A 25,569-nucleotide genomic window follows, 5' to 3' on the forward strand; every position below is an offset into this window, starting at 1 on the left:
TCTGGATCAGCTAGCTCTGGATCCTATCTGAAGTCTTATTCTCAATATGCAACTGGTTAGCCTTTATTCCCACTTTGTTTTAGGATGGAAATTGCATGAGTACCTGCTTATTACCAACTCCCACCCAACTTAGACATCATAAACTTAGAGAAAAGGGAGAAACATATTAGGGAAAGGCTGAAGATTCCTGAAGAGGCTGGTATACTGGAGACTACTTTTAAAAGTCTATGGGTATCTCATAATTACCAACATTAAACAAATTCCTTTTGTGGTACAATCCAAGGCTAGGACAGGGTGCCAGGACAGTGGTTTTGGCTCCTTAGAAAAAGAATGTCTATGTACCTATCTCTGGTGAATGCTTTTCACAGTTAATTCTAAGGTGAGATGGCAAACTTTAAAAATAAAATGTGAAATATCCAAATTTTGTGAATAAGATGACATACATTACTAAATGACATGATATTTAAAGCACTAATTTAACCAGTTTACCTTGAACTCACCTACATTTGGGAAAAACAAAACAAAAAAACCCACCAAAATTCTACCATGCATGTAACAATCTTTTGTTAATTAAACATTGCATTTCTGTTTAGGAGACAACCTCTTAAACAAAAATGCACATGAAATTTCTCAAGGTCAAAAGCCATTTCTAATCATAGTTTTTAAAAAAGACATATAACAATAGCATATTTTTACAAAATGAATTATAATGTATAAAACTGTACCTTTATGGATTTCTGGTTCACTTTATAGTTTCCTCGGCTCAGTTTCTGCAGGGCACGATAAGCATCTTGCCTATGAACCATAACGATATAGGCACAACCCCTGGGAGGAATCATCTGGTCCAAAACATTTTAATATTACAAAAGATGACAACAAAATTCAGGAGCAACAAGATATAATACCAAGTAATCATTTCCCACAACGCTAATCCTCACCCCTAGCCAGTGCTCTATATATAATTTAGGGTTAAATTCACTTATAAGTTGGCAACTCAAGTTTGGTCTCAACTAACAAGTGAGTCCTTCAAGCTTTGTTATACAAACTTCTTAGGAAAAGGTTTCAATTACTTTTTTTTTGAGCCACGGAGAGGGGGTCCCACTCTGTCACCCAGGCTGAAATGAGTGGCACAGTCATGGCTCACCACAGCCTTGACCTCCAGGGCTCAGGTGATCCTTCTACTTTGGCCTCCTGAGAAGCTGGGACTACAGTTATACACTACCACACTTGGCTAATTTTTTGATTTTTTTTTTTTCATCAAGACAAGGTCTCCCTGTGCTTTTCAGGGCTGAAGCAATCCTCTCACCTAGGCCTCCCAATGCTGGGACAACAGGCATGATCTATCATACCCAGCCAGAAAAGATTTTATTATTAAACTTGGTTATCCAAGAAATATTAAATGGAGAACAAGCTAAATGGACTCAGAATACCTAAACTCTAGTCACACCTATAAACTTGGGCAAAAAAGTGCTCAAGTCCTTAATTTTATAAAATTACATTAATTGAATCTGTCACTGTAACTGAAAAACTGAATAAACACTCACATTAATTGATTCAATTGGACCAAACTCTTCCAAGAGACTAGCAACATCCTGCTGAGTAGTTCTTTTGTCCAGCTGCCCTACCCAGAGTGTTGTGCTGCAAACTTAAAAATAAAATTACAATCACAAAATACACTTGATAATGAGTAGCACTGTATCTTAAAGATCATTATACAAAATATGCATGAGTTATATTATGATACCACAAATTAAAATAGTAAATCTCACCATACAATTCAAAAAATTCTACAAAATCCCTGGACAGTGAAAGGTATACATAAGAGTTGGAAAAACTTGGCCCTGTTGTGGACAGATCTAAAGATTTAATCTATAAAACTGAAGCCAAAGAAACAATAACTTGCCCATAGCATCCCCCCAATGAGGAGCAGAACTGGAACTTGAGTCTCCTGATTACCAACCAACACAGTTTTGTTCATTATATATGGCCATCCTTTTCCAACTCTTGAAAGTTTATGTTTGTTTTTTTTGCAGTGTCTTAGGTATAAGCCTTACAGAGTTAGATGTCTTACATATGCCCTAGTCATATTAATTAAATACTAATAGATACTGATTTATATCATGAATATGTCTAGCACACCTTACTAAATATATGTTAAAGACATCTAATGAGATTCAGAACATAATGCAAGCTAACATATTCTCTAAGTTATAAATCTTTATATAAGTAAGGGGGTAGTAGTTGTTTTAGAAAAACACCCTTTCCATTGTGCAGAGGAGAGCTACTTAAGGAGAGCTAATAAGACATGAAAAAGCATATTTAGAATAAAAATCAACACAGTGGTAACATGTCATTTATGATTTTGCTATTTTAAACCCAAGACGTGAAAAAATAGCATAGAAAGTTTGAATATAAAGGCTTAGTTACCACTTGCAGTTTCTGGTTTGACTTGAGGAAGGCCTTTCTGTCGACGTTCCCTCTCTTTTTCACGATCTCGTCTTTCTTGGGATCGAGATCTGGGAGAATGTCGGCGTCTATCTCTGGATCGAGATCGAGAACGTCGATGCCGAGACCTTCGAGATCTAGAACCAGATCTAGATCGTCTCCTTTTTGGTGACCTAATGTTTTCATGAGAAGGGAAAATGGATGGCATATGGAGAAAAACAGAAAATAGAAACGCATACTAATTAATGTTTGGATAGGTAAGAATGCAATAGCAGGGAATTTTTAACATGTGCAAAGTTAGAAAGCATGTGCTATTTAAATAAAATAAATAAGGTTGCTAGCCATAAAAACATCTCTCATCTTCAGCACTTCTGGTATTGTATTACATTCCATCCTTGCAGTGTAAGAAGCTAATTGTCATGGTTGAGATCCAGGCTACTGGCCGGGTTTAGTGGCTCAGCCTGTAACCCCAGCGCTTTGGGAGGCCGAGGTGAGTGGATTGCCTGAGCCCATGGGTTCGAGACCTGCCCAGGCAACTTGGCAAGACCTCGTCTCTACAATAAATAAAAAAAAATTAGCCAGGCATGAGGTACCCCTGTAGTTCCAGCTACTTGGAAGGCTGAGGCGGAAGGATCGCCAGAGCCCAGCAGGTCGAGGCTGCGGTGGCCGGGAGCATACCACTGCACTCCAGTCTGGATGACAGTGAGACTCCAACTCAAAAAAAAAAAGAGATACAGGCTACTACTGTTATCTACCTTCTCAGTAAAGTCTTTCTGCAGCAATTAAAAACATAATCTGCTTATAGCATTACTGTGATCTTTCCCATTTTGTTGGCCGATATAGTTGTAAAGGAACTTTGAATATATAAGTCTTCAAATATCAAACACTGTATACCTATATACAGGCATCAGAGCAACTCAAATAGATGGAAAAACTGTGGGCATGATTGACGTTAGGTTTTTTTTCCCTCCATCATTATTTCACTTGCTCCCTTCTTCACAAGTAGAAATACAAATATACCAACTGTCATTTTATTAACAATCTGAGTAGCTGAAAATAATTCAACTGATACTAATTTCTATGTCTCCTAAGACATAAAGGGTTGGAAAGCATTTTCTAAAATTACCTGGATGCTGACCTAGATCTTGACTTTCGGTTATCAGACATATGCCGCTTAACCTCTTGAATACAAGGTTGTTCTACTTCCATTTCCTTAAAGAACAAAAACAACATCATAAAATGAGAAAAGTGAAAACTACAAAGGCAAGAGGACAAAAATCTAACAAATGCTAAATTAAAAATCTCTTGCCTGGAAGCAATTTTTTTTTTGGTTATATGGGACGAAATTACCAGTTAAATAATAATTGGTCAAGAAAAAAAGTTTATATGGTGTATAAGATTAGAATACTTCTCTACTTCTTAAGTTGTTTAGTTAAGTTACATGCTATTTTAATAAACCATCGTCTAATGTAGCGAAGCAGGGACTGGTTAAACTAGATCTCAATCCTCACAGAATGCTACGGAGCTGGTAGTATTAGGATGTCCATTTTCCAGAAGAGAAACTTGGAGCAGAGTTAATACATGCCCAAGGTCTTTCTTCATATTAAAAAATGAAAATAGCAAGCAAATAATTAGAAATCTGCATACAAGTCACAACAACCAAAATGATAACATGAGAATGAAAATTTACCTGCTGATGAGGCTTCTGTGTAAGTGGCTCATTCTGTGCCTGAAAAGAAGCCTGGAAAGGCTGCTGCACAGGTGGAGTTGGAGGAATCACAGGCTGAGCCATGGGAGGAAATGGAGGTGTAGGAAGAAGTCCAAATCCTGGCATCTGTCCATTAGGAGGAAGCGGAACCTTTCATTTTTAAAGAAAGTATATGAGTAATTTTAAGTAGCAGCTACCAAAAATAATTTGGAAAATTCTTAGTTACTTATATAAAACTGGAATATCTTCAATAAACTTTGATCAAGGAAAAGCTACAATGACATTTGACACTGTTTAGCAGTTTCCTTATGTACAACCTTTATCCAAAGAATTGTTCCATATCAAGCATATAGGTTAAAAATCTATCACTCATTTAAAAATTACAAATACACAAGTTTGGTTTTAAATATTAGCTTCAGCCGGGTTTGGTGGCTCAGCCTGTAATCCCGTGCTTTGGGAGGCTGAGGTGAGTGGAATGCCTGAGCCCGAGGGTTTGAGACCCACCTGGGCAACTTGGTGAGACCTCATCTCTACAATAAATCAAAAAATTAGCCAGGCGTGGTAGTACACGCCTGTAGTTCCAGCTACTTGGAAGGCTGAGGCAGAAGGATTGCCGGAGCCCAGCAGGTTGAGGCTGCGGTGGCTAGGAGCGTGCCACTGCACTACAGTGTGGGTGACAGAGTGAAACTCTAACTCAAAAAAAAAAAGAAAATACCTTCATTTACAAAAGAAAGTAATTGTGATAAACTGAACTTAATGTCAGAAGTACTCTTGCAAATGGTTTCTTTTAGCTTTAAAGGCAATTAAGCCTTTTGAGGTGATTAGAAGCATGACTTCTAAGTTTACTTAAAAAAAAATTTACCAAGGAAAAATTTCAACTAACATACTCCACTTTTAGGGTTTCAAATTAAGTACCATAATAATAATGAGAGTAAACTATAACTTAAGATATTTCTGCATGTACAATTTAAACACAAATAAAACGAAACTATAATAGTTATGTCACAAAATATTCTTTCTAACTCATTTATAAACTTTCAGTAATTGTTAAATACTTGAAAACATGTTCATAGGTTTTCTTTATAATTTAAACAGGCTTATAAAAAACTTTTCAAACTACATTAATCAACAAGTCATTAAAATCACTATCAATTTCACATTACCAAATATATGAAATGGACTGAACACAATGTGAATAAGAAAATAAATACACTGTAAAGAGATTTCTCAAACCTTTTGTAAACAAAGGCTGTAAAGCAGCATTTCCGAAGGATGGCTGTACAACAGAATCATTGCAAAATTTACAAAACAGATTATTTGGAATAAATCACAGCACTGGAGGGACAGGATCTGTTTTCAAAAAATGTTCCTCCCTGCTCGCATAATTTAGCCGTACAGCCAAATTTAAGAAACTCTGAGCCAGGCACGGTGAGTCACGCCTGTAATCCCAGCATTTAGGGAGGTCGAGGTGACAGAACTGCCTGAGGCGCCCAGGGGTTTGAGATTAGCCTGGGCAACTTGGCGAGACCTCATCTCTATAATAAATAAAAAATGAGCTGGGTGTGGTGGCATGTGCCTGTGGTTCCAATTACTTGGAAGGCTGAGGTAGAAGGAGCACAGTGGGTTGAGGCTGTAGTGGTCATGAGTGTGCCATTGCAATCCAGCCTGGGCAACAGAGTGAGACTCAAAAAAACAAAAACCAAAAAACTCCCTCTGAATTAGAGAATTTAATAGAACATACCCAATGAACAAATCTCTACTAGCTTCCCACAACTCTCTAGTGTGCTATGTATGCTCCTTTTGTTGTGAATTTGAAGCTATATTCCTGAATGTTGAGATCTGAAAGCCCCCCTAAAGTATCTCATCACACAACACACAGAAAAAAGGCACCTGTATGGGAAAGAATTGTATAACTAAATAGGTCAGTTTCTTTAAACAGAACTGTAATCTCTCTCTGGTCTATTTTAACTGAAATACTCATTATTAAAAATATGAGCATGCAATATTTAGCATCTTTATTTTAATGAAAGCAAACGCAACTCAAGATAGTTATGTGTTCCAACAGCTTTTATGGGAGCTATAGTACTACATAGCCAATCACATAGCTAAGTAGTGGTCTGTGAAGTACAAACCCTGTGCACTAACAAACAGATCTGGAGTTACTAAAACTTAACTGCAAGAAAAATGCTTGTACCTGATGATGCATTGGATCCTGTTGCATTCCCATCATTCGAGGTTGAAACTGATCCATATTTTGATGCTGTGTGTATGCTGGCTGCTGCATGCCATCTCCAGGAAACCCACTAAAAAAGGTATGTAATCTTTTTACCCATTAAAAAGCACAAGATTCTCAGTCACGTTTATACTACAGAAACACAGAGTGTTGTTCAGGAGTCATTTCAACATTTTACTGAATCATATATTTACCATATATTAATTTATATACTCAGTATTATTCCTAACATAACAGTCATTTTATTTCATTTCATTTTATTTTATTTTAAGAAAGGAGGATTTATTGAGAGGACAGGAAAGCTTCCACAGTGGGAGGGAATCCAAATTGCCCAAACAGACATTTTAAATTCTAAATCTGATAGGATGCCCTCCCCATTCAGGAGAAAATCCACACCACCACAAATTTTACAAAATTGATCCACTGGAAATTGTTTTCATTGCTAAGTGTTACTTACATTAAGCTTTACAACTATTACCAACTCTATACGTGTCAGAATAAAAAAACTCAACTCACAATGGTGCCTGTGGAGGAGGCGGCGAGGCAGCAGTGGGTGCAGCGGCAGCCGGCACGGCGGTGGCGGGTGTGGGAGGCACAGCAGCAGCAGGCGCTGTCGTGGTGACGGCAGCAGCATCCTCTTTCTTTGATTCTTCTACAGCTTCTGGCTCATCATCATAATCAAATCTATCAAGCAGCTTCTGGAATAAAGATGTCAACATTCGTTTAAAAATTTAGACGGATACATTACACAAAGAACTTTATAAAAACAACAGATGTTTATGACCACCACACTGTCATATACAGTCTCATTTTCCCACATGCCCCTGAGGACCATGGGTTCATAAGCAATTTTCACACAAATGCCATTGTGGAAAAGATGTAATTTTCATTCTGCTTTCCTTCCAATAATAAGTGTAGTGTTTTCTACTTTCTACCGCTTATTTCATATTTCATTTAGCAGTACACATATTCTCCTAAAATATTCATTTACCATTTACCTAGACTAGAAACCGTTGGAACTTTGTACACATGAAATGGGTGCATACTTTCAGTCAGTTGTAAAATGTACAAAAAGAAAAACTGTCTTATCTAAACACTATAATGCATATAGAAAGATGTCCATATACCACTTGCTCAAGAATATACTAATATGAAAAAAAAAGAATGGCATAGAATGGGGCACGAAGAAGTCTCACCACCAGTTCACTAGTTTTTTAAAAGTCACCGCTTACCAGAAACATATTTAAAAAAAAAAAAAAAAGGACATTTTTACGAGATCACATGACTAGAAGAACAGCTATTTAAAATAAGATTTATCCAAAAGGTAACACGGGATACCTACTAATGTGAAGTCAAGATCATAAAGACCATCATCACAAGAACCTTGCAATGTTTCTTCTTTTTACAGACAAAGAAACTAAGGTTCAGGTGATTAAGAAACATAATTAAGCCAGGTATGGTGGTTCAGGCCTGTAATTCCAGCACTTTGGGAGGCAGAGGCAAGAGGATTGCCTGAACCCAGAGGTTCAAGACCAGCCTGGGCAACTTGGCGAGACCGTGTCTCTACTGTAAATCAAAATAATCAGCCAGGTGTGGTGGTGTGTGACTATAGTTCTGGCTACTTGGAAGTCTGACGTGGAAGGATTGCCTGAGCCCAGGAGGTCAAGGCTGAGGAGGCTGCAGTTGTGCCTCTGAACTCTAGCCTGGGTGACAGTGAGACTCTGACTCCAAAAGAAAAAAAAACCAAACATAATTAAGACTGTACAGTCAATGAATAATAGAATCAGGATGTGAACACTGGTCTTTTTGACTTCAAAGTCTTCAGTCTCTGGCCTCCAACAAACCATCTTTTCTTTCAAGCTGTGTTCTTTCTACTCATAAATTTCAACCTCAAATTCCTAAACTTGTGTTGCTCTACAATATAGGGGTGCCATTTTAAGTGTGATGTCTGCTCCAAAGATGGCGATAGTCAAATGAAAGCTCAAGTCACCAATCAACAAACAGAATAGTCAAAGAAAATGGCAGAAGCACGGTTGAGCGAACATCATGCTACACACTGACACTGTAATTTAATTCAACTTCAAAAAAGTAATACGCAGATAACATCTCTCTTTTTTTTTTTGAGTTAGAGTCTCACTCTGTCACCCAGACTGGAGTGCAGTGGCCACTCCCAGCCACCGCAGCCTTGACCTGCTGGGCTCCAGCGATCCTTCTGCCTCAGCCTTCCAAGTAGCTGGAACTATAAGCGCGTGCTACCACACCTGGCTAATTTTTGATTTATTGTAGAGATGAGGTCTTGCCATGTTGCTCAGGCGGGTCTCGAACCCGCGGGCTTAGGCAATCCACGCACCTCAGTCTCCCAAAGCGCTGGGATTACAGGCTGAGCCACCAAGCCTGGCAGTAAAATCTCTTAAATTGCACGTACATTATTTTGGCATCCCTTGTAGTTCTACCTAGAGATTCTGGTTCTACTTCACTGAACAACAGATTTTTAAATTAGGAAGGAAAGTCCACCCCTTGGACAACACAGTCTATTGAACTAAACCAAGTGTAAAGAGTATTTTGGGAAAGAGCTACTTTTTGTGTATGTTTTTTCTTCATAATTCTAGAACTGATTGAAAGTTCTTATAAATTAGCAAGCTAATATTTTCTAAACATGAACCATAAGCCCCAGCCTCTTACTGTTTTACACACATTAGCTTATTTAACTCTCATGGCAACAATAAACTATATTTACTGCCATCATTATCTTACAGTGGTGAACACCTAAAAGTTAAGTAACTTAACATCAGGATAGTAAGAGACAGGAACCAAAATGAAAATTTTGGTTAAAACTGTCTATAAAGGCTGAGCTCAGTAGCTCAGTCTGTAATTCCAGCACTTTGAGTGGATTGCCTGAGGTTGTGGGTTCGAGACCAGCCCGGACAACTTGGCAAGACCTCATTTCTACAAAAACTAAAAAAAAATTAGCCGGGTGTGATAGTGCACGCCTGTAGTTCTAGCTATTTGGAAGGCTGAGGTGGAAGGATTGCCAGAGCCCAGCAGGTTGATGATGGGGTAGCCGTGAGTGTGCCACTGCACTCCAGCCTGGGTGACAGAGTGAGACTTCAACTCAAAAAAAGAAAGAAAAAAAAGCTGCCTATAAAAACAAAACTTAAGATCTTGGCAGTTTATCATACATAAATATGTTCTTTACAGCTTGAAGATTTGTACCTATTGCTTTAGAAAAAACAACTTGAAGCAACTAAAAAATGAAACTGGGGTCTCTCCACAAAGAAATTTTTGTTGCTTTTTAGGAAATTGAATATCCACGAAGCAGCTGAAATTGACAAATCATCCTCAGTGATTTGCTTAAAACAGACCTTTTTACTCAAAGAAAAAGCAAAGAATTCCTTTTTCTAAATTTGGTATAATTAACAAATGCTGGCTGACAAGGTAAAACACTAGAGGAATTACAATTGAAATTAACAAGGATGCCCACTATCATGGCTTTTCCTAAACTAACCTACCCAATCAAAGAATTCTAATATTTATGATAAAGTTTATCTGAAAAAGCATGCTGGAATTTAATTTTATGTGTCAACCTTGCTAGTGTTCAGTTGTTTCGTCAAATACTAATCTAGATGTTGCTGTGAAGGTGTTTTTTTAGATGAGATTAACATTTAAATCAGTAGGCTTCAGGTAAAGCAGGTTACCCTACATAAGGAGTGGGCCTCACCTAATCAACTGATGGCCTTAAGAATCAGAACTGAGTCGGGCTTGGTGGCTCAGCCTGTAATCCCGCGCTTTGGGAGGCTGAGGTGAGTAGATTGCCTGAGCCTGCGGGTTCGAGACCCGCCTGGGCAACTTGGCGAGAACTCGTCTCTACAAAAATTGCACTCTAGCCTGGGTGACAGAGTGAGACACAGACTCAAAACAAAAAACCAAAAAACTACTAGAAGAAAATATAGAATTCTCTTAAAAATACAGCTGAGGAGAATTTTCCTAATCACAACATAGAATAAAAGACTAATAAAACCACATATACGAGCATTTATGTTCATATGTGCATTGAAATAGACGTGAAAAAAATATACAAACAAGTCTGTTCAAACTTATATAAAATTGTTTCTCTTTTTACTTTATAAATTCCTGTGTTATTTATGTGTATTTTCCCCCCTACAAGTCTGTATTCCTTTGTACTCAAAAATTCATCCAATTTTCTTTTTTTCTGAGTTGGAGTCTCACTCTGCTGCCCAGGCTGGAGTGCAGTGGCACAGCCATGGCTCACCACAGCCTCAAACTCCTGGGTTCATTCAGATGATCCTTCTGCCTCAGTCTCCCAAGTAGCTGGGACTACAGGCATGTACCACCAAGCCTGGCTATTTTTTTATTTTCTATAGAGATGAGGTCTTGCTATGTTGCTCAGGCTGGTCTTGAACTCCTGGGTTTAAAGCAATCCATCATGGTCTCCCAAAATGCTGGGATTACAGGAGTGAGCCACTGTGTCTGGCCTTATCCAACATTCTTTTAGTCAGTAGAAATTGACTGACAAATCACTAAAATGTAATGAAAATCATTATTTACTATATTAATTTTAAGTCTGGACTACTGGCAATAGCTATTCTATCTTAGAATGTTGGAAAGAATAAAATTTTAGAGATAATGAAACCAAAGATACAATTTAGGTCTGATTTTCAAACTTTTGTTTTGTTGTAATAGAACCTGAAAAGTGAAATGAAATTTTGTAACACGATAAACATAATAAACAGATAAAACAGATAAGAGTGAAGCAGCCTGGGTTAAAATTTCAAGTTTGAAGCTGTGAGTTGTGCATGTTCAGCATACCCATAGTCTTAGTGGCAACTTTTAAAGTATGTCTAAGGAACCACAGACCCAACGGAGAAGCTGAAAGACAGTGAACCAACCCAAACTTTCTTGTTTTGCTTGTTCTTTAGAGAGATGGTCTTGCTCTGCTGCCCAGGTTGGAGTGCAGTGGTGCAATCATAGGTCACTGTAGCCCTGAACTCCTGGGATCAAGTGAGCCTCCTTTTCCCTCAACCTCCAGAGAAGCTGGGACTTTAGGCATGTACCACCATGCCTGGCTAGTTTCTAAACCCTCATGTTTTAGTCATGTTAACTAAGGTGTTTTAAGAGCAAAAAACGGAAAGTAACTTGAATGTCTATCAGTAGTGGAATGGATAAATTGTAATGTGTCCATGTAACGGCATACTACATATTATATGCATACAGTAAAAATGTAGATCTAAATTCATTATTAATCTTAACAAAAACAGACAAGAACATTAAGATGAAAACAAGAAGGCTTGTATTATGACCAATTAAAGAAAAGCATATATTCACAAGAAACTAATTCTGCAAAGATATAAAGCAAAATGTTACAGTAACACTAAAGTATGGAGTTAATGAAGAATTTTCTGTTTTCTTTTCTCCCAGAAAAATTTTGCAGTGAGCATATAGCATATTTAAAACCAGGAAAAATAATCAATGTTTTCGTGTTGAGGGGGAAAATCCCTCAAACCACAAAACAATAAAATAAGAATCCACAGAAAATACAGAAGGGATAACTGCCATGATCCAAGTTGAGTGATATAAACGGGGTTGAATTATGTGAGAAAAGCATACCTTGTCAAATGCAGTTTTTTGTTCAGGTGGGGGGAAAGCAGCTTTTTGTTCAGGTGGTTGTGTAGGAGTTGTCTTTAACTGAGCTGTGATAGCCTGAACCTGAGCCATCACAGCATTGTCAAGGGCGGGAGACTGTGGTTTTGGAGGTTGTTGAAAAGTCTGAAGGATCTGCTGAAGCTTAAAGAATGGGAAAACTCATAAAAACCACACAACAAAGTATAATCATAGATAGTATCAAAAAATAATTTACTAAAAATATGTTGAAGGTGACTCAAAATAGCACAGGCACAGAATAAACTGGAAGAACATCCTTTTACTGATGGTTAAAGGTTTGTTGTGAATGAATATAGAGAGAAACACAAAGTGTATACTTAGGGTTAAAATGTATGCTGACATCCTCAATGATATAAAATGATGGTAAAAGAGAAGGAAAAAAACACTAAATTGTGACCAAGGTAAATAATACCCCTACATCATTACCTCTTTCGTGAGGGCTTTTCTAGTTGAAAAGCAGACATATTTTCTCCCTTCAATGTGCTCACTGGTGAGGAATGAAAAACAAGAACTGACAACAGTGCCTATCCCTGCAGATAATTTCACCTTTGAGAAGACCGTTTACCTGTTGGCCTTGAGTTGTCTGAAACAGTTGAGCCACAGCAGCAAAGGCATCAGAGCTGGGTAACTGTGGTACAGTGGGGATGGAGTTTGGAGTGGTTTGTGGGGGTTCAGAAGAAACTTTTACCGGAGGTGGAGGTGAGCCTAAAAAAATAAAATAAAATAAAAGCATTAAGGCCTTAAGAAAATGTTAACCTCTAAGCTTCCCTTTTTAAACTCTAGCAAGTTTCTGTGCTAAAATAAAATTCCATTCAGTTTAACATATAGATTATGGTACTGGGGTTTATACTACAACAACTATTAGAATGTATATTTTTATCAGAAATAGGAATTATACTGGCCGGGCACGATGCCTCATGCCTGTAACCCCACAATACTTTGGGAAGCCAAGGCAAGAGGATTGCCTGAGCCCAGGAGTTTTTGAGACCAGCCTGGGTAACTCAGTGAGACCTCATCTGCACAATAAATACCTAAATAAGTATGTGCCTGTAGTTCCAGTTACTTGAAAGACTGAGGCAGAAGGATTGACTGAGCCCAGCAGGAGAGGCTGCAGTGGCTGTGATGGTACCACTACACTCCAGCCTGGGTAACAGAGTGATATTCTGACTCAAAAAAAGAAAAAAAAGGAATTACAAAAAGAAAATTATACTTTCCAAGATGCAAACTCAAGTTTCCTTTTTACAGAAAAATTCTACCAATATAAATAAACTCTAAGCCTTTCATGTACGGAAAAGATACCATTATCTAAGATCACAGATACACTTGACTATACTATACCTTCATTGTTGGTAACACTTTCTGCTACTGGGGCGGTATTACTGGTTCCTGCTGCCATGTCCAAAAGAGGTTGAATAATTTCAATTTTGAACACTCCATTTTTTTGCCAAAGGTTCAGCACACGAACTATTTTACTCTGTTATGTGTGAGGAAACATGAATATTTAATAAATATTTGAATAATGTATTCTACATCTTACAAAAAAGAAGGAAAACTTCCTAGACTAACTTTTCCATACTAAGTCTGTTTCATAAACAGGGGGAAAAAAAATCCATCAGTTACAACCTTGTTAAACTACTCTAATTAGCTTTTCTTCAGTGGTATCATCTAGAATAAGAAACAGAGATGGAATACAGAACTAAAGAATAAGAAGAAATATATTGACGTTTTCATTACATTTTATTTATGTTTACAAAGAAACTCCATCATTAATTAATAAAAAAGTTATCTTAGAGAAGTAAATGAAGTGAAGAATTTCTTCAGAATAATTTAACAGCTAAAATATTGATGAAATTGATCTGTGATCAAAAGGTAAATAGTTTTGTGGCCAAATAAATATGCAAAGGAGATTCAGAGACAATGTCGTCTTCATGGGTACGACTTTTATCTCCTACTAAAGGAATCACCCTGGTTGTTTTGTGTATTTTTCCCACAAGAGCACTCCTCTAAGAATATAAACACAGAATATGTAACACGCAAATTTGTATGCCATTTACTGTAAATGTCTGCATTCTTCATTATTCTGAGTATGTTTACAAGTATAATTCCCCCACTTATTTATAGTTGTTACTAACTATATCTGTAAGTACTTACCCTTTGTAAATACATCGTAAGAACAGCTATATAGATGAGAAATTAAATACTGTAGTAAGATTGCTAACAAATACTATGTATGCTCTAGCACCTCTATATGTTAGGGAAGAACATCAATTATTGGCTCTTTCTTTCTGGAATAAACAACAACCTGAGATGAACACTACCTTTTTCTCTACTGACGGATTTTTTCATCACTTAAGTATACATCACTCAACTATATAAGCAAATTTAACCAACAATAGCAAGATGATGCTACTTTCATATATTTTAAACTATTTTTATTTTATTGTGGTAAGAACACTTAATATGAGATATAACTTCTTAACGAATTTTTAAGTGTACAATACAGAACTGTTAACTATAGGCACAATGTTGTGTAGCAGATCTCTAAAACTTATTCATCTTGCTTAACTTGAAATTTTATATCTGTTGATTGGCAATATCCCACTTTCCCCTACTCTCAGCCCCTGATAACGGCCATTCTGCTTTTTCATTCTACAAATTTGGTTCCTTTCATATTTAAACAGTACAACATCCCTAAAGGACCTCATAAGAAAATAGAGAAATATAAAATGACCACTAAACAAAAAACTGGGTTTTGTTATAAACTCACAGAGATCAATACATGAAGATCTTATCTAGTAATACAGTAGGCTTCAAATATCTAGCATACATTTAAATGACTGTGAAAATAAATACAAAACCAACAAGAATATAAGTTTTAGTTTAACAATTAACTATACCTTATCTTCAGATGGACAAAGATATAAATACTGGAATGTGGCGGTAATGTTTTTAGAGAATCTTGGCCCAAAAACATCTTTATCGGTTCCAAACTGATGACGGGACTGTCGCACAATTGAGTCAATTACATATAATCCTGGAACCTTGTACTCTGGTTTACACTGCAAGGATAAAGGTGTAAAGTCAGTACAAGAGAAACAAAGTCACAACTTGACATCGATTCATCTCACATTGATGAGACTTCTTATATCCATCTAATGATGGTTTAAAAACTACCTGAATGTTTCCATTCTCTAACTGGCTAATTGTCAAATTTCCCACATGTCTATACAGAACTATCATTCTCTTGATACTTTTGACTGCCAAGATTTTACTCTTCTCTGATCCCTCTATCTCCCCACACAATATCCCAGGATCAACATTACCAATCCCTAAGCTACTTCCTTAAAAGTTCACTTATGGCAATCTCAATTGCAATATCGTCCTACTAGAAAAGATCATTTTTATCTTTCAAAATTATATTAAACAATTTTATATCAGCTACAGTACCAGAGAAATAAAAATTAAAAAGAAGTCATCTTTGGCTGATCAAATTAACAAAGATAAAAAGAATAGCAGAGAAAAACAGGCAAAGTACAACCCTCTATGGAAGACAATTTAGCAATAAAAATAAAGTCTTCTTTGATCCAACAACTCTATATCTAGAAATTTACACTAAGGAAAACAATTAAGATGTATCTAATTTTTTCCATAAGGTTAGCCACGGAAGCACTTTTAATAAAAAGTAAAAACTCCGAACTATGTAACTATCCAACTATGTAGAAATGGCTCAGTATATCACGGTAACAATCCATACAAAGGAATACTTTGCAAATGTTTATGACAAACTAAATGGCAAAACCAGGTTAACAACCTGCAATGTCTCTATTTTCCTTTTATAAATGCATAAGTACACAAATAAAAATAAATTCAAACATAAATACTGTGGTAATTTGGAGGCAGTGGTATGTAGGTAAATTTAATTTTTTCCTATATATTTTTTTCTATTTATTTGTACTTTGATTTGCTATTATTAAAAATTTCTACTAACTACTTGTTTTGGTCTGCTGGAGCTCTAACTTTTATACTTAAACAAGTATGAAAAGGCCATGAATTAGAAACTGTTACATAAACTTTAAAAAAAAAATTTTTTTAAATAGGAGTCTCACTCTGTCACCTAGGCTAGAGTGCAGTGGCATGCTCATGGTCACTGCAGCCTCAACCTGCGGGGCTCAGGCAATCCTTTCGCCTCAGCGTCTCAAGTAGCTGGAACTACAGGCACCTGCTACCACGCCTGGATAATTCTTTTCTTTACTTTTTTAAAAAATGTATTGTATAGATGAGGTCTTGCCAAGTTGCCCAGGCTGGTCTTGAGCCCCTGGACTCAGGCAATCCTTTCATCTCTGCCTTCTAAAGTGCTGGGATTACAGGCGTGAGCTACTTCATCTGGTTGACATTTCCACAGACTTTTATTAGTACGTACCACAAGGTGTTTATCTCTGTTCTCAGTTCTCTATTGAGACAGATTGTGTGCTAATCACAGTCATAAACAACAAACAACTGTAGAATGAAAAAGAATTGTGATAAGAGCAGGGAAAAGTTGGGAAAATTTACAAAGTAATTTTATTTAAAATACTCAAAAGTGAGTTATATGTCAACAGAGTAGACAGGGCAAAGGGCAAAGCACGCATTCAGACTTAGGGGAAGGTTCCTGCTCAAAGAGACAAAAAAACTATTGTGAGTTGAGTGCTAAGCTCACCATAAGTACTTAATCCATGGTATTACTATAAATTTGTTTTTAAACTTTTAGTGATTAAAAAAGAATCTCTAGCTGGGACGGAGGGATTGCCTGAGCCCAGTAGGTTGACGCTGGGGTGGCCGTGGGCGTGCCATTGCACTCCAGCCTGGGCAACAGTGAGACTCTGACTCAAAAAAAAAAAAAAAAAAAAAAAAAAAAGAAGAACCTCTAAGGTTTCAATAATTTTTAAGTGTAAAGGGGTTTTAAAAGCAAAAGTTTGAGAACTACTCCTCTAAAAAGTCCTGCATGTGTGAATGCGTCCAAGTGGATGTGTATCTGACACAGAAAGACACTCTAAACCAAAAAGTCCAAACAGGCCCACAGATATATTTTGTAAGGTCCGTACAGTCTTATTTAATTATTATTATTATTTCTTAAGTTGGAATCTGACTCTGTCACCCAGACTGGAGTGCAGTGGCACTCTCATGGTCATCGCCTTGACCTGCTGGGCTCTGGTGATTCTTTTGCCTCAGCCTTCCAAGTAGCTGGAACCACAGGTGCACGTAATTTTTTTTTTTTTTTTTGAGTTGGAGGCTCTGTCACACCCAGACTAGCGTGCAGTGGCACGCTCCCGGCCACCACAGCCTCAACCTGCTGGGATCCGGAGATCCTTCTGTTTCAGGCTTCCAAGTAGCTGGAACTACAGGTACGCGCTACCATGCCCAGCTAATTTTTTGATTTATTGTAGAGATGAGGTCTCGCCTGCCCAGGCGGGTCTCGAACCCGCGGGCTCAGGCAACCCACTCACCTCAGCCTCCCAAGCGTGGGATTACAGGCTGAGCCACCAAGCCCGGCTCGTAATTCTTAAATTATTAAATTTGTAGCCGGCATTTAGAAATAAGATTTTACCTGGCTGGGCAAGGCAGCCCAAGTTTGTAATCCCAGCACTTGGGGAGGCCAAGGTGGGAGGATCATTTTAGCCCAGGAGTTCAAGGCTGAAGTAAGCTATGATCATGCTACTGCACTCCAGCCTGGACAACAGAGCAAGACCGTCTCTCTCTCTCTCTCTCTCAAAAAAAAAAAAAAAAAAAAAAAGGTTTCACATGAGAATAGTTTGCTGGCCTCGTCTCAAAAAATCCATGTCTGGCAACACTGGGCTGGCACTTCCACCTGGCCATTTCCAGTGGTTGGAATCTCTTAGGTGGGGCACACAATGTTTGGGTCACCACAGTCCCTGCTTCTACAGTCCTTTACCTGCCTCTCTCTTTAAGTAACCAAGTTGCTATTCTGAGCTAGAGAATGAAAAACCTTTGCAATAAACATCAACGATGAAACACCCAGAAAAAAAAGAACCTCTAGTGACTATTTTTTTTTATAAAGTGGCTTTATAAGCAAGCATCCCAAATGCAATTTACAAAGTAAACTACAAATATGCATCATAGCTAAAATGAAGTAACAAAACAGATAGTTACCTTTTTGATGAACTTTTCTACTATTTGAACTACATGCTTATAAAGCTGAAAATTAAAAGAAAATTACAGTTTATATACAGTTCTTATAATTAGAAAATATCTAAAACCTTGACATTTGTACAATTTAAATAAGTATCAAGATAATACTGAATGAACCATGAAGAACAATCCATAAGCAGCAACTGAAAAATATTTTAAACAAACCAGAAAAAAATTAACAGAAAACTACAAAATTCCCGAAACAGTCCTTTTCTTAGGTTTTAAAAACCAATATACCTTCATAACAGGATATTTAATAACCTTATAAGAAGTATAAGACCAATGAAATCAGAACTAAACAATGCAGTTTCTAAAAAATGAGTCACTCAATGTGTGACCCTAGATATGAGGGAGGGACCCAAAAAACCCTGGAATTATCTTTTGGAGGTCAATCCCTTTGTAGTATAGACTTTCCTTGCTAGGTAAGTGTTCTAGAATCCCAGAGGTTTTTATCTGGATGCTCTGATTTGCAAAAGAAACATCCTGAGTTGTAGCAAGTAGGTGATTGGTTCTTCCACCAGAACAATGCACGGGCCCATACTGCACAGAGTGTTCGATCAAAACTGCATGACTCCTCTGCACCCTCCTTCTTACTCCAAGCAACGTTTTTTTGTTTGTTTCCCCAGATGAAAAAACTTTCAAAAGGACACATTTTGCTGATGTGGACGTGGTAAAACAGGAAAATGACAGAAGCACTAAAGGCATCAAAACGGACGAGTTCAAAAATTGTTTTGGGCAATGGATAAAACATTTTGATAGGTGTATTGCATCAAATGAAGAGTACTTTGGAGGTGACTGAAGTTTAAACATATAAGAATACATAATTTTTAATAAATAAATTGTTTTCTTGAGTCCCCCCGTAAGACATTTAATTTCATAAAGTTTAAATTTTGTTGTTTTCCTCTTCAAATAAAAATATTCAGCTGGTTTATTGCAAAGATTAAATGAAATTTTAAAACCTTTCGAAAGAATCTGTTATAATGAAAATTTAAGGTATTATCACATACCTTTAGCAAAACCTTTGATTTGGCCTGAACTAATTCACAAGATGAAGTCTCATGTTTAATAATAACTTTTCACAATTTAAAAAACAGTTCCCAAATTGAATATTTATTTTATTCTTACCTTAATTGCTTTAATAGCAGCTTTAGTGATGAGAATCATCTTGGCTCTAGAGATGGGAGGTTTCATATCCATAAGTGAAAAGAGCTTAAAAAACAAAAGAAAAAAAAAAACTTATAAGGTATTTTTAGAGGTCTACTGCCCTATTCCATAAAAGTATCTGCAGTCTATTAACTAAGAGAATAACAAACTTTTGGAACGAAAAGTTTAACAATTTGTCTAGTAAATAAAAACATCTTTTTCATATATTTGAATCGCCACTTAGAAATACAATGGGAAAAGACATTAAACATAGCAAAAAAATAAAATAAAATCACAAAACTAGGGGAAAAAACATTAAGAAATTTTCAAAACCTGCAGCAGAAAAATATTATAAAACTTTTACAAAAAACTCAAAAATTATCTGAGTGGAGACAAACACACAATGTTCCTAGACCAAATGTGGTAACAGTACAATTCTGTCAATATTAAATGTAAATTAAATCCAAATCTCACAGAGATTTTGAAGAACTTCAAATAATCCTAAGGTTAATTTGGAGAAAAATATGTATGAAATCAGGTAAGAAATTTAAAATGCCATTATTCTAAAGTTCCAATAATCTGTGATGTAAGTATAGGAATTCACAATTTCTTCAGTCACAGATTAAAAACAATAGCCCATGATTAAAAAGGTGAACACCAAATTTAACAACTCTCACAACACTGAATATAAGCAATCAGGTGCTCCCATGAGATGTCACCATTCGTTTATATTCTTTCTCCCAAAAGGTTTAAATCCAATCAAGACATAATAAGAGTCCACAGAGGGTAATAAAGATAAAAGCCTGACGTTATTTGTATATAATCTCTTTAATTCTTGTTTTTGTTTTGTTTAACCATAAGCACACATTCCACCTGGGGCACTTTTTTTTGAGTCAGAGTCTCACTCTGTTGCCTGTGCAGTGGCATGATCACGGCCACTGTAGCCTTAACCTGCTAGGTTCAGGTGAACCTTCTGCCTCAGTCTTCCAATTAACCAGTACTACAGGCACACACCACCACCACCCCCCAGCTAAGTTTTTATTTATTTATTGTAGAGATGAGGTCTCACCAAGTTGCCCAGGCTAGTCTAGAACTCCTGGGCTCAGGCAATCTCTTACCTCTGCCTCCCAAAGTGCTGGGATTACAGGTGGAAGCCACCGTGCTTGACCTCACCTAGGACTTTAAAGCATTATCAACCTCATGTGAATCACACTTCCATTCTTTCCAATTCATGTCAATATTTCAAATACAGACATCTAGGATATGAACCTTTACTACACCACTAGCTAAAAGGCTAGCCTAAAGAATAAAAGAGTTTTCTTTTCCCAGAGTAAACAGCCCTTTCTGGTAGTGTATCCTAAAAATTGAGACAATTTTCACATCTTTCAAAACCATAAGACACCAGTACAATAATTTTAAAGAAGGAAAAAAGTCACATATAATCAATAAGAACCAGATATTATATTTAAGCAGAAAATGGTAGAATTTCTCCATAAATACTAAGATATAAAAAATGGGAAAAACATTAAGATATTAACATAGAAGCCGGGCTCAGTGGCTCAGACTGTAATCCAGCGCTTTGGGAGGCTGAGGCGAGTGGATTGCCTGAGCTCACGGGTTCGAGACCCACCCGGGCAACTTGGTGAGACCTCATCTCTACAATAAATCAAAAATTAGCTGGGTATGGTAGCGCGTGCCTGTAGTTCCAGCTACTTGGAAGGAGGAGGCGGAAGGATCGCCGGAGCCCAGCAGGTCGAGGTTGCGGTGGTAGGGAGCAGCCACTGCACTCCAGTCTGGGTAACAGAGTGAGACTCCAACGCAAAAAAAAAAAAAAAAAAAAAAAGATATTAACATAGAAATTCATTCTAATAAAGGGATGCTTTAAATAACTAAGGTCACAATCTTCATTATATTATCTCATTTACCAACATGATAAAAAAACACAACTAACACAATTGGCTATACAATATCAGCTATATCACTGCTGCTTTTCACTTGCTTCCAGACATCCTGGGCTGGAAATAAAGATACTTTACTATTGCACTCTATACAGTATACAGTGTATACAGTAAAGCACACAAAAGTACAACCACTTGCAGAGGATGTATGCACAGTGACAATGTACGCCAGACACATGAACTAACTTACATGACTGGACATGCAAACACATCTTTGAAACGTGGCAACTCGAAGGTCTACATGCATGGAACTTAACGTATAAAAGGCATATTCTATGTTGTAAAATTTATTAAGATAGCTGCTCATTATTGTTCCACTAATTTCTCTATATCTTAATGGAGAGAAAGGGGATTCAACGAAACAGAAAACAAAATCACAAATCTTAAGAATGAGCAACAGTGAGAACTACTTCTTTAGCCATTAAAAGGTTAGAGTAAATTTTAATAAAGCCTACGCCAGAGTTACTTGCCTAATTCCCCCCAAAAGTAGTTCTTTATCATTTTAGCAGTAAGCAACTCACTGACTTGAAACAAAAGACAAAAACAGCCAAATGAGCACTCAAGACAGACTAGTGTAGCTTCTGAGAAAACACTCCATAGTCTATACTTAAATTATCATAATTTATTTCAAAAATTAGAGCACAGACTAAACCATATAGCAGTATACCCATCATTCAAGCAAAAGACCAGCATGAGAACCTTTAGGTGCTATAATCTAAGGGACAGTTGATGGGTATTAGAACATTCCATAAAGACAAGATGACTTGGGAAGAGACGAGGAAACGAACATTTGAGTGCTTACTATGTATTAGAAAGCAGTAAATTCAGATGGTGTGTTATGCTGTGATTATTTAAAATAATGTGATTATTTTATTTAATCACATTAACTAAGGTAGATTTATTATACCTGTTTCAAGATGAGACTCAGAAAGAGCCACATCTGTTTTAGATGATGCCCATGACATGGTCTGAACTAAAATTTGTTAATTCTAAAGCTCACACTCCCTAACAGCATTGCTATGCGATGCTGCTTAAATTTGGGCAGAGATCACTAACTATGACAGTGAATACAGGAAAAAAAAAAAAAAAAAAATCAGACATCTATGCCTTACCTGTGTATTGTACTGACTCAGTAATAACAATGGAACACATTGAATTTAATTAGGGATGTCTACTAAATATCCAGGCAGACACAGGAATATGGATCTAGAATTTAGAAGAGTTCAGGCTAGAAAGTGAAAGGTTAGAGAAGCAAAGCCATGAAGATGGGTGAGAAGCTTGTAGTAAAAAGGGAATCAAGAACATATACCTAATTAGTGTATACCAAAAATTCCAAGCCGGGCTCGGTGGCTCAGCCTGTAATCCCGTGCTTTGGGAGGCTGAGGTGAGTGGATTGCTTCAGCCCACGGGTTCGAGACTCGCCTGGGCAACTTGGCGAGACCTCATCTCTACAATAAATCAAAAAAATTAGCCAGGCATGGTAGTGCATGCCTGTAGTTCCAGCTACTTGGAAGGCTGAAGCGGAAGGATCACAGGAGCCCAGCAGGTCGAGGCTGTAGTGGCTGGGAGTGGCCACTGTACTCCAGTCCAGGTGACAGAGTGAGACTCCAACTCAAAAAAAAAAAAAAAAAAATCCAATGTAGCAGAAAAAAAAAAATGAAAAAAATGAATACTAGGACAAAGCAAAGATATTTCGCACAGCCAAATGCTATAGGAGGTTAATTAGAGTGCAAACTAAGTTGTGTTTGGCAATTAGGTGGATGCAAGTGATATCAGTTTTGAAAGTAATTCCATAGCAGGATACTGCCAGGTGGGGGCACAACATCAATAAGGGTACCTGATCTCAAACCAGACAAAATGGGGACTAACGGAAGGCCTAAGCTTTACCTGTATGATGACCACATGTATACCCAATCCTGAATTGTACCCCGCCATCTTTAAATTAAAAAAAAGAAAGAAAGAAATTCCAAATTCCAACTGGTTAAGAAATGAGCAGCAGACCAGGAAGCAGAAATGTATTTTTGGTTCATTTTTCATTCATTCAACAAATTTTGGAGAGTTTAGTATGTGGCAAGCTCAGTGGCTGGCATATAAAAAAGGAGATGGGACATGTTTCAAGGCTTTATTGTAGATGGTAATCCTTGTATCTTATTGCTTAACATTGTAAGACTTCCATTTCATATAAGTCTTTTTAAATTCCTGAGCCCAAGTGATCCCTGAACCTCAAACTCCCCCAGTAAATGGGACTACAGGTATGCACCATCCCACCCGGCTGCTTCTTTTTAGATGGCTTTTAATCTCCTTTACCAATGTTTCTCTCAGATCTTAAAGCTGTGAATTTACACTGGATAAAATTTATGAAGAAAACCACTACAGTCAAATATAGGTTTCAAAATTAGAGGCTTAAAAACTCAGTGAGACTGGCATGGTGGCTCATGCTTATAATCCCAGCACTCTGGGAGGCTGAGATGAGCCCAGGGTTCAAGATCAATCTGAAAGCACAGTGAGACCTTGTTTCTACAAAAAAAAAAATTTAAAAATGAGCCAGATGTGGTGTCACACCCCTGTAATCCCACACACCCCTGTAATCCCAGTTACTCAGAAGTCTGAGGCAGGAGGATTGCTTGAGCCCAGGAGTTTGAGGCTGCTGTGATCATGCCACTATCCTCCAGCCTGGGAAACAGAGGGACACCACAGCTCAAAAACAACAACAAAAGAAAAACTCAGTGAATGTTATTAGTATTTTATTGACTTCTTCAAAGCACAAATTCAAATAGTCTCTATTTTGCAAGGCAAAAACGTTTCCTAATATCTAGATCAATAACTCCAATGGACAGATACAGAGACCCAGAAATTATGCTGATATATTTTGATATACTTTCCTGTAACAAAGGGCACTGACACTGCCCATCTGAACAGAAATACTAACAACCTTTAAGGTGAGCTAGATGGGCAGGGCGTAGTGGCTCAAGCCTGTAATCCCAGCACTTTGGAAGGCTGAGGTGAGAGGATTGCCTCAACTCAGAGGTTCAAGACCAGCCTGGGCAACTTGGTGAGACCTCGTCTCTACAATAAATAAAAAAAACAAGCCAGGTGTGGTAGTGTGTGCCTATAATTCCGGCTATTTGGAAGGCTGAGGCGGAAGGATCGCCTGAGCCCAGCCAACAGAGGCTGTGGTGGCCGTTGTGAGTGTGCTATTGCACTCCAGCCTGGGTGACAGAATGAGACTCCAACTCAAAAAAAAAAAAAAAAAAACAGGTGAGCTAGATGTTATAATTCAATTTTACAAATAAGTGTACTGAGTCTCAAGAATCTGTTCAAAGTCATAAAGTTAATTAAATGGTAGAATTCAATCTGTAATCTACCATTTCCCAAAACTTGAATCCTTTTCAATTAGTACTTAATAATGATGAAATTATTTAAAATACATCAGTATACAGGAGAACAGTACCCAGAAAGTAAAGATGATAATAATAACTATACAGCTATGTTAAGTGGAAAAAAATGAAATACAGACCCAAACTAGAAAGTTATATACTAACGCAATTGTTATGAGGGGCTGGCCCCACTGATTTTTTAAAAAATTATTTTATTTAAAAAACGTGGGGTATCCACTGACTTTTTAATAACAAAAAGAGGCACAAGTTAGAGGCAATATAAGTTACTAAAATATTTAATGTCAATTTTGTAACGTGGTGACTTAGTGAGAAAAGAACTGTCAGTATAGTTTATTTAGATGATGAGAAGAGTGATCAAATTTCAACTCAAAAAAAAATTTCAATTTCAAGACTTAAAACCAATATACTGTTTTAAGTTTTAGAACTCAATTTTATCTTAGGGTATGAGGGAGAGCTTTAAATAGGCCACATGTTGTACAGTGAAATTGTACTGAATACTGACTCATCCAGGTATTTCCAGAGAAAACATAAACCCTCTACTACACCTAGTTCTGAGTTTGACTCTTTCATCTTTTAAAAAATTTTTTTGAGATGAAGGCTCATTCTGTCGCCCAGGCTGGAGTGCAGTGGAAAGCTCATAGCCACTTCTGCTGGGTTCCGGCAATCCTTCTGCCTCAGCCTCCCAAGTAGCCAGAACCATAGGCACACACTACCATGCTTGGCTAATTTTTGATTTATTGTAGAGACAAGGTCTCACCAAGTTGCTCAGGCTGGCCTTGAACCCGCAGGCTCAGGCAATCCACTTGCCTTGGCCTCCCA

General features: G+C 37.3%; 1 protein-coding gene across 1 annotated transcript in view; it reads right to left on the minus strand.

Moving 5' to 3' along the window:
* The window catches only part of SCAF4 (SR-related CTD associated factor 4), a 40,861-nt gene extending 19,297 nt beyond the window's left edge, over positions 1-21,564 (minus strand). Inside the window, exons 1-14 of the mRNA XM_021707952.1 lie at positions 21,543-21,564; positions 19,377-19,486; positions 18,213-18,257; positions 14,963-15,124; positions 13,404-13,539; positions 12,631-12,770; positions 12,012-12,188; positions 6,903-7,084; positions 6,348-6,456; positions 4,136-4,303; positions 3,572-3,657; positions 2,428-2,618; positions 1,545-1,645; positions 726-839 (exon numbers count right to left, since the gene is read on the minus strand). Coding sequence (XP_021563627.1) covers positions 726-839; positions 1,545-1,645; positions 2,428-2,618; positions 3,572-3,657; positions 4,136-4,303; positions 6,348-6,456; positions 6,903-7,084; positions 12,012-12,188; positions 12,631-12,770; positions 13,404-13,539; positions 14,963-15,124; positions 18,213-18,257; positions 19,377-19,486; positions 21,543-21,564 — 1,743 coding nt within the window. The remainder of the gene's footprint in view (positions 1-725; positions 840-1,544; positions 1,646-2,427; positions 2,619-3,571; positions 3,658-4,135; positions 4,304-6,347; positions 6,457-6,902; positions 7,085-12,011; positions 12,189-12,630; positions 12,771-13,403; positions 13,540-14,962; positions 15,125-18,212; positions 18,258-19,376; positions 19,487-21,542) is intronic.
* Between the last annotated feature and the right edge of the window lie 4,005 nt (positions 21,565-25,569).

This window comes from Carlito syrichta, unplaced genomic scaffold (assembly GCF_000164805.1).
Source record: "Carlito syrichta isolate Samal-C Ts95f unplaced genomic scaffold, Tarsius_syrichta-2.0.1 Scaffold127977, whole genome shotgun sequence".
Classification (NCBI taxonomy): domain Eukaryota; kingdom Metazoa; phylum Chordata; class Mammalia; order Primates; family Tarsiidae; genus Carlito; species Carlito syrichta.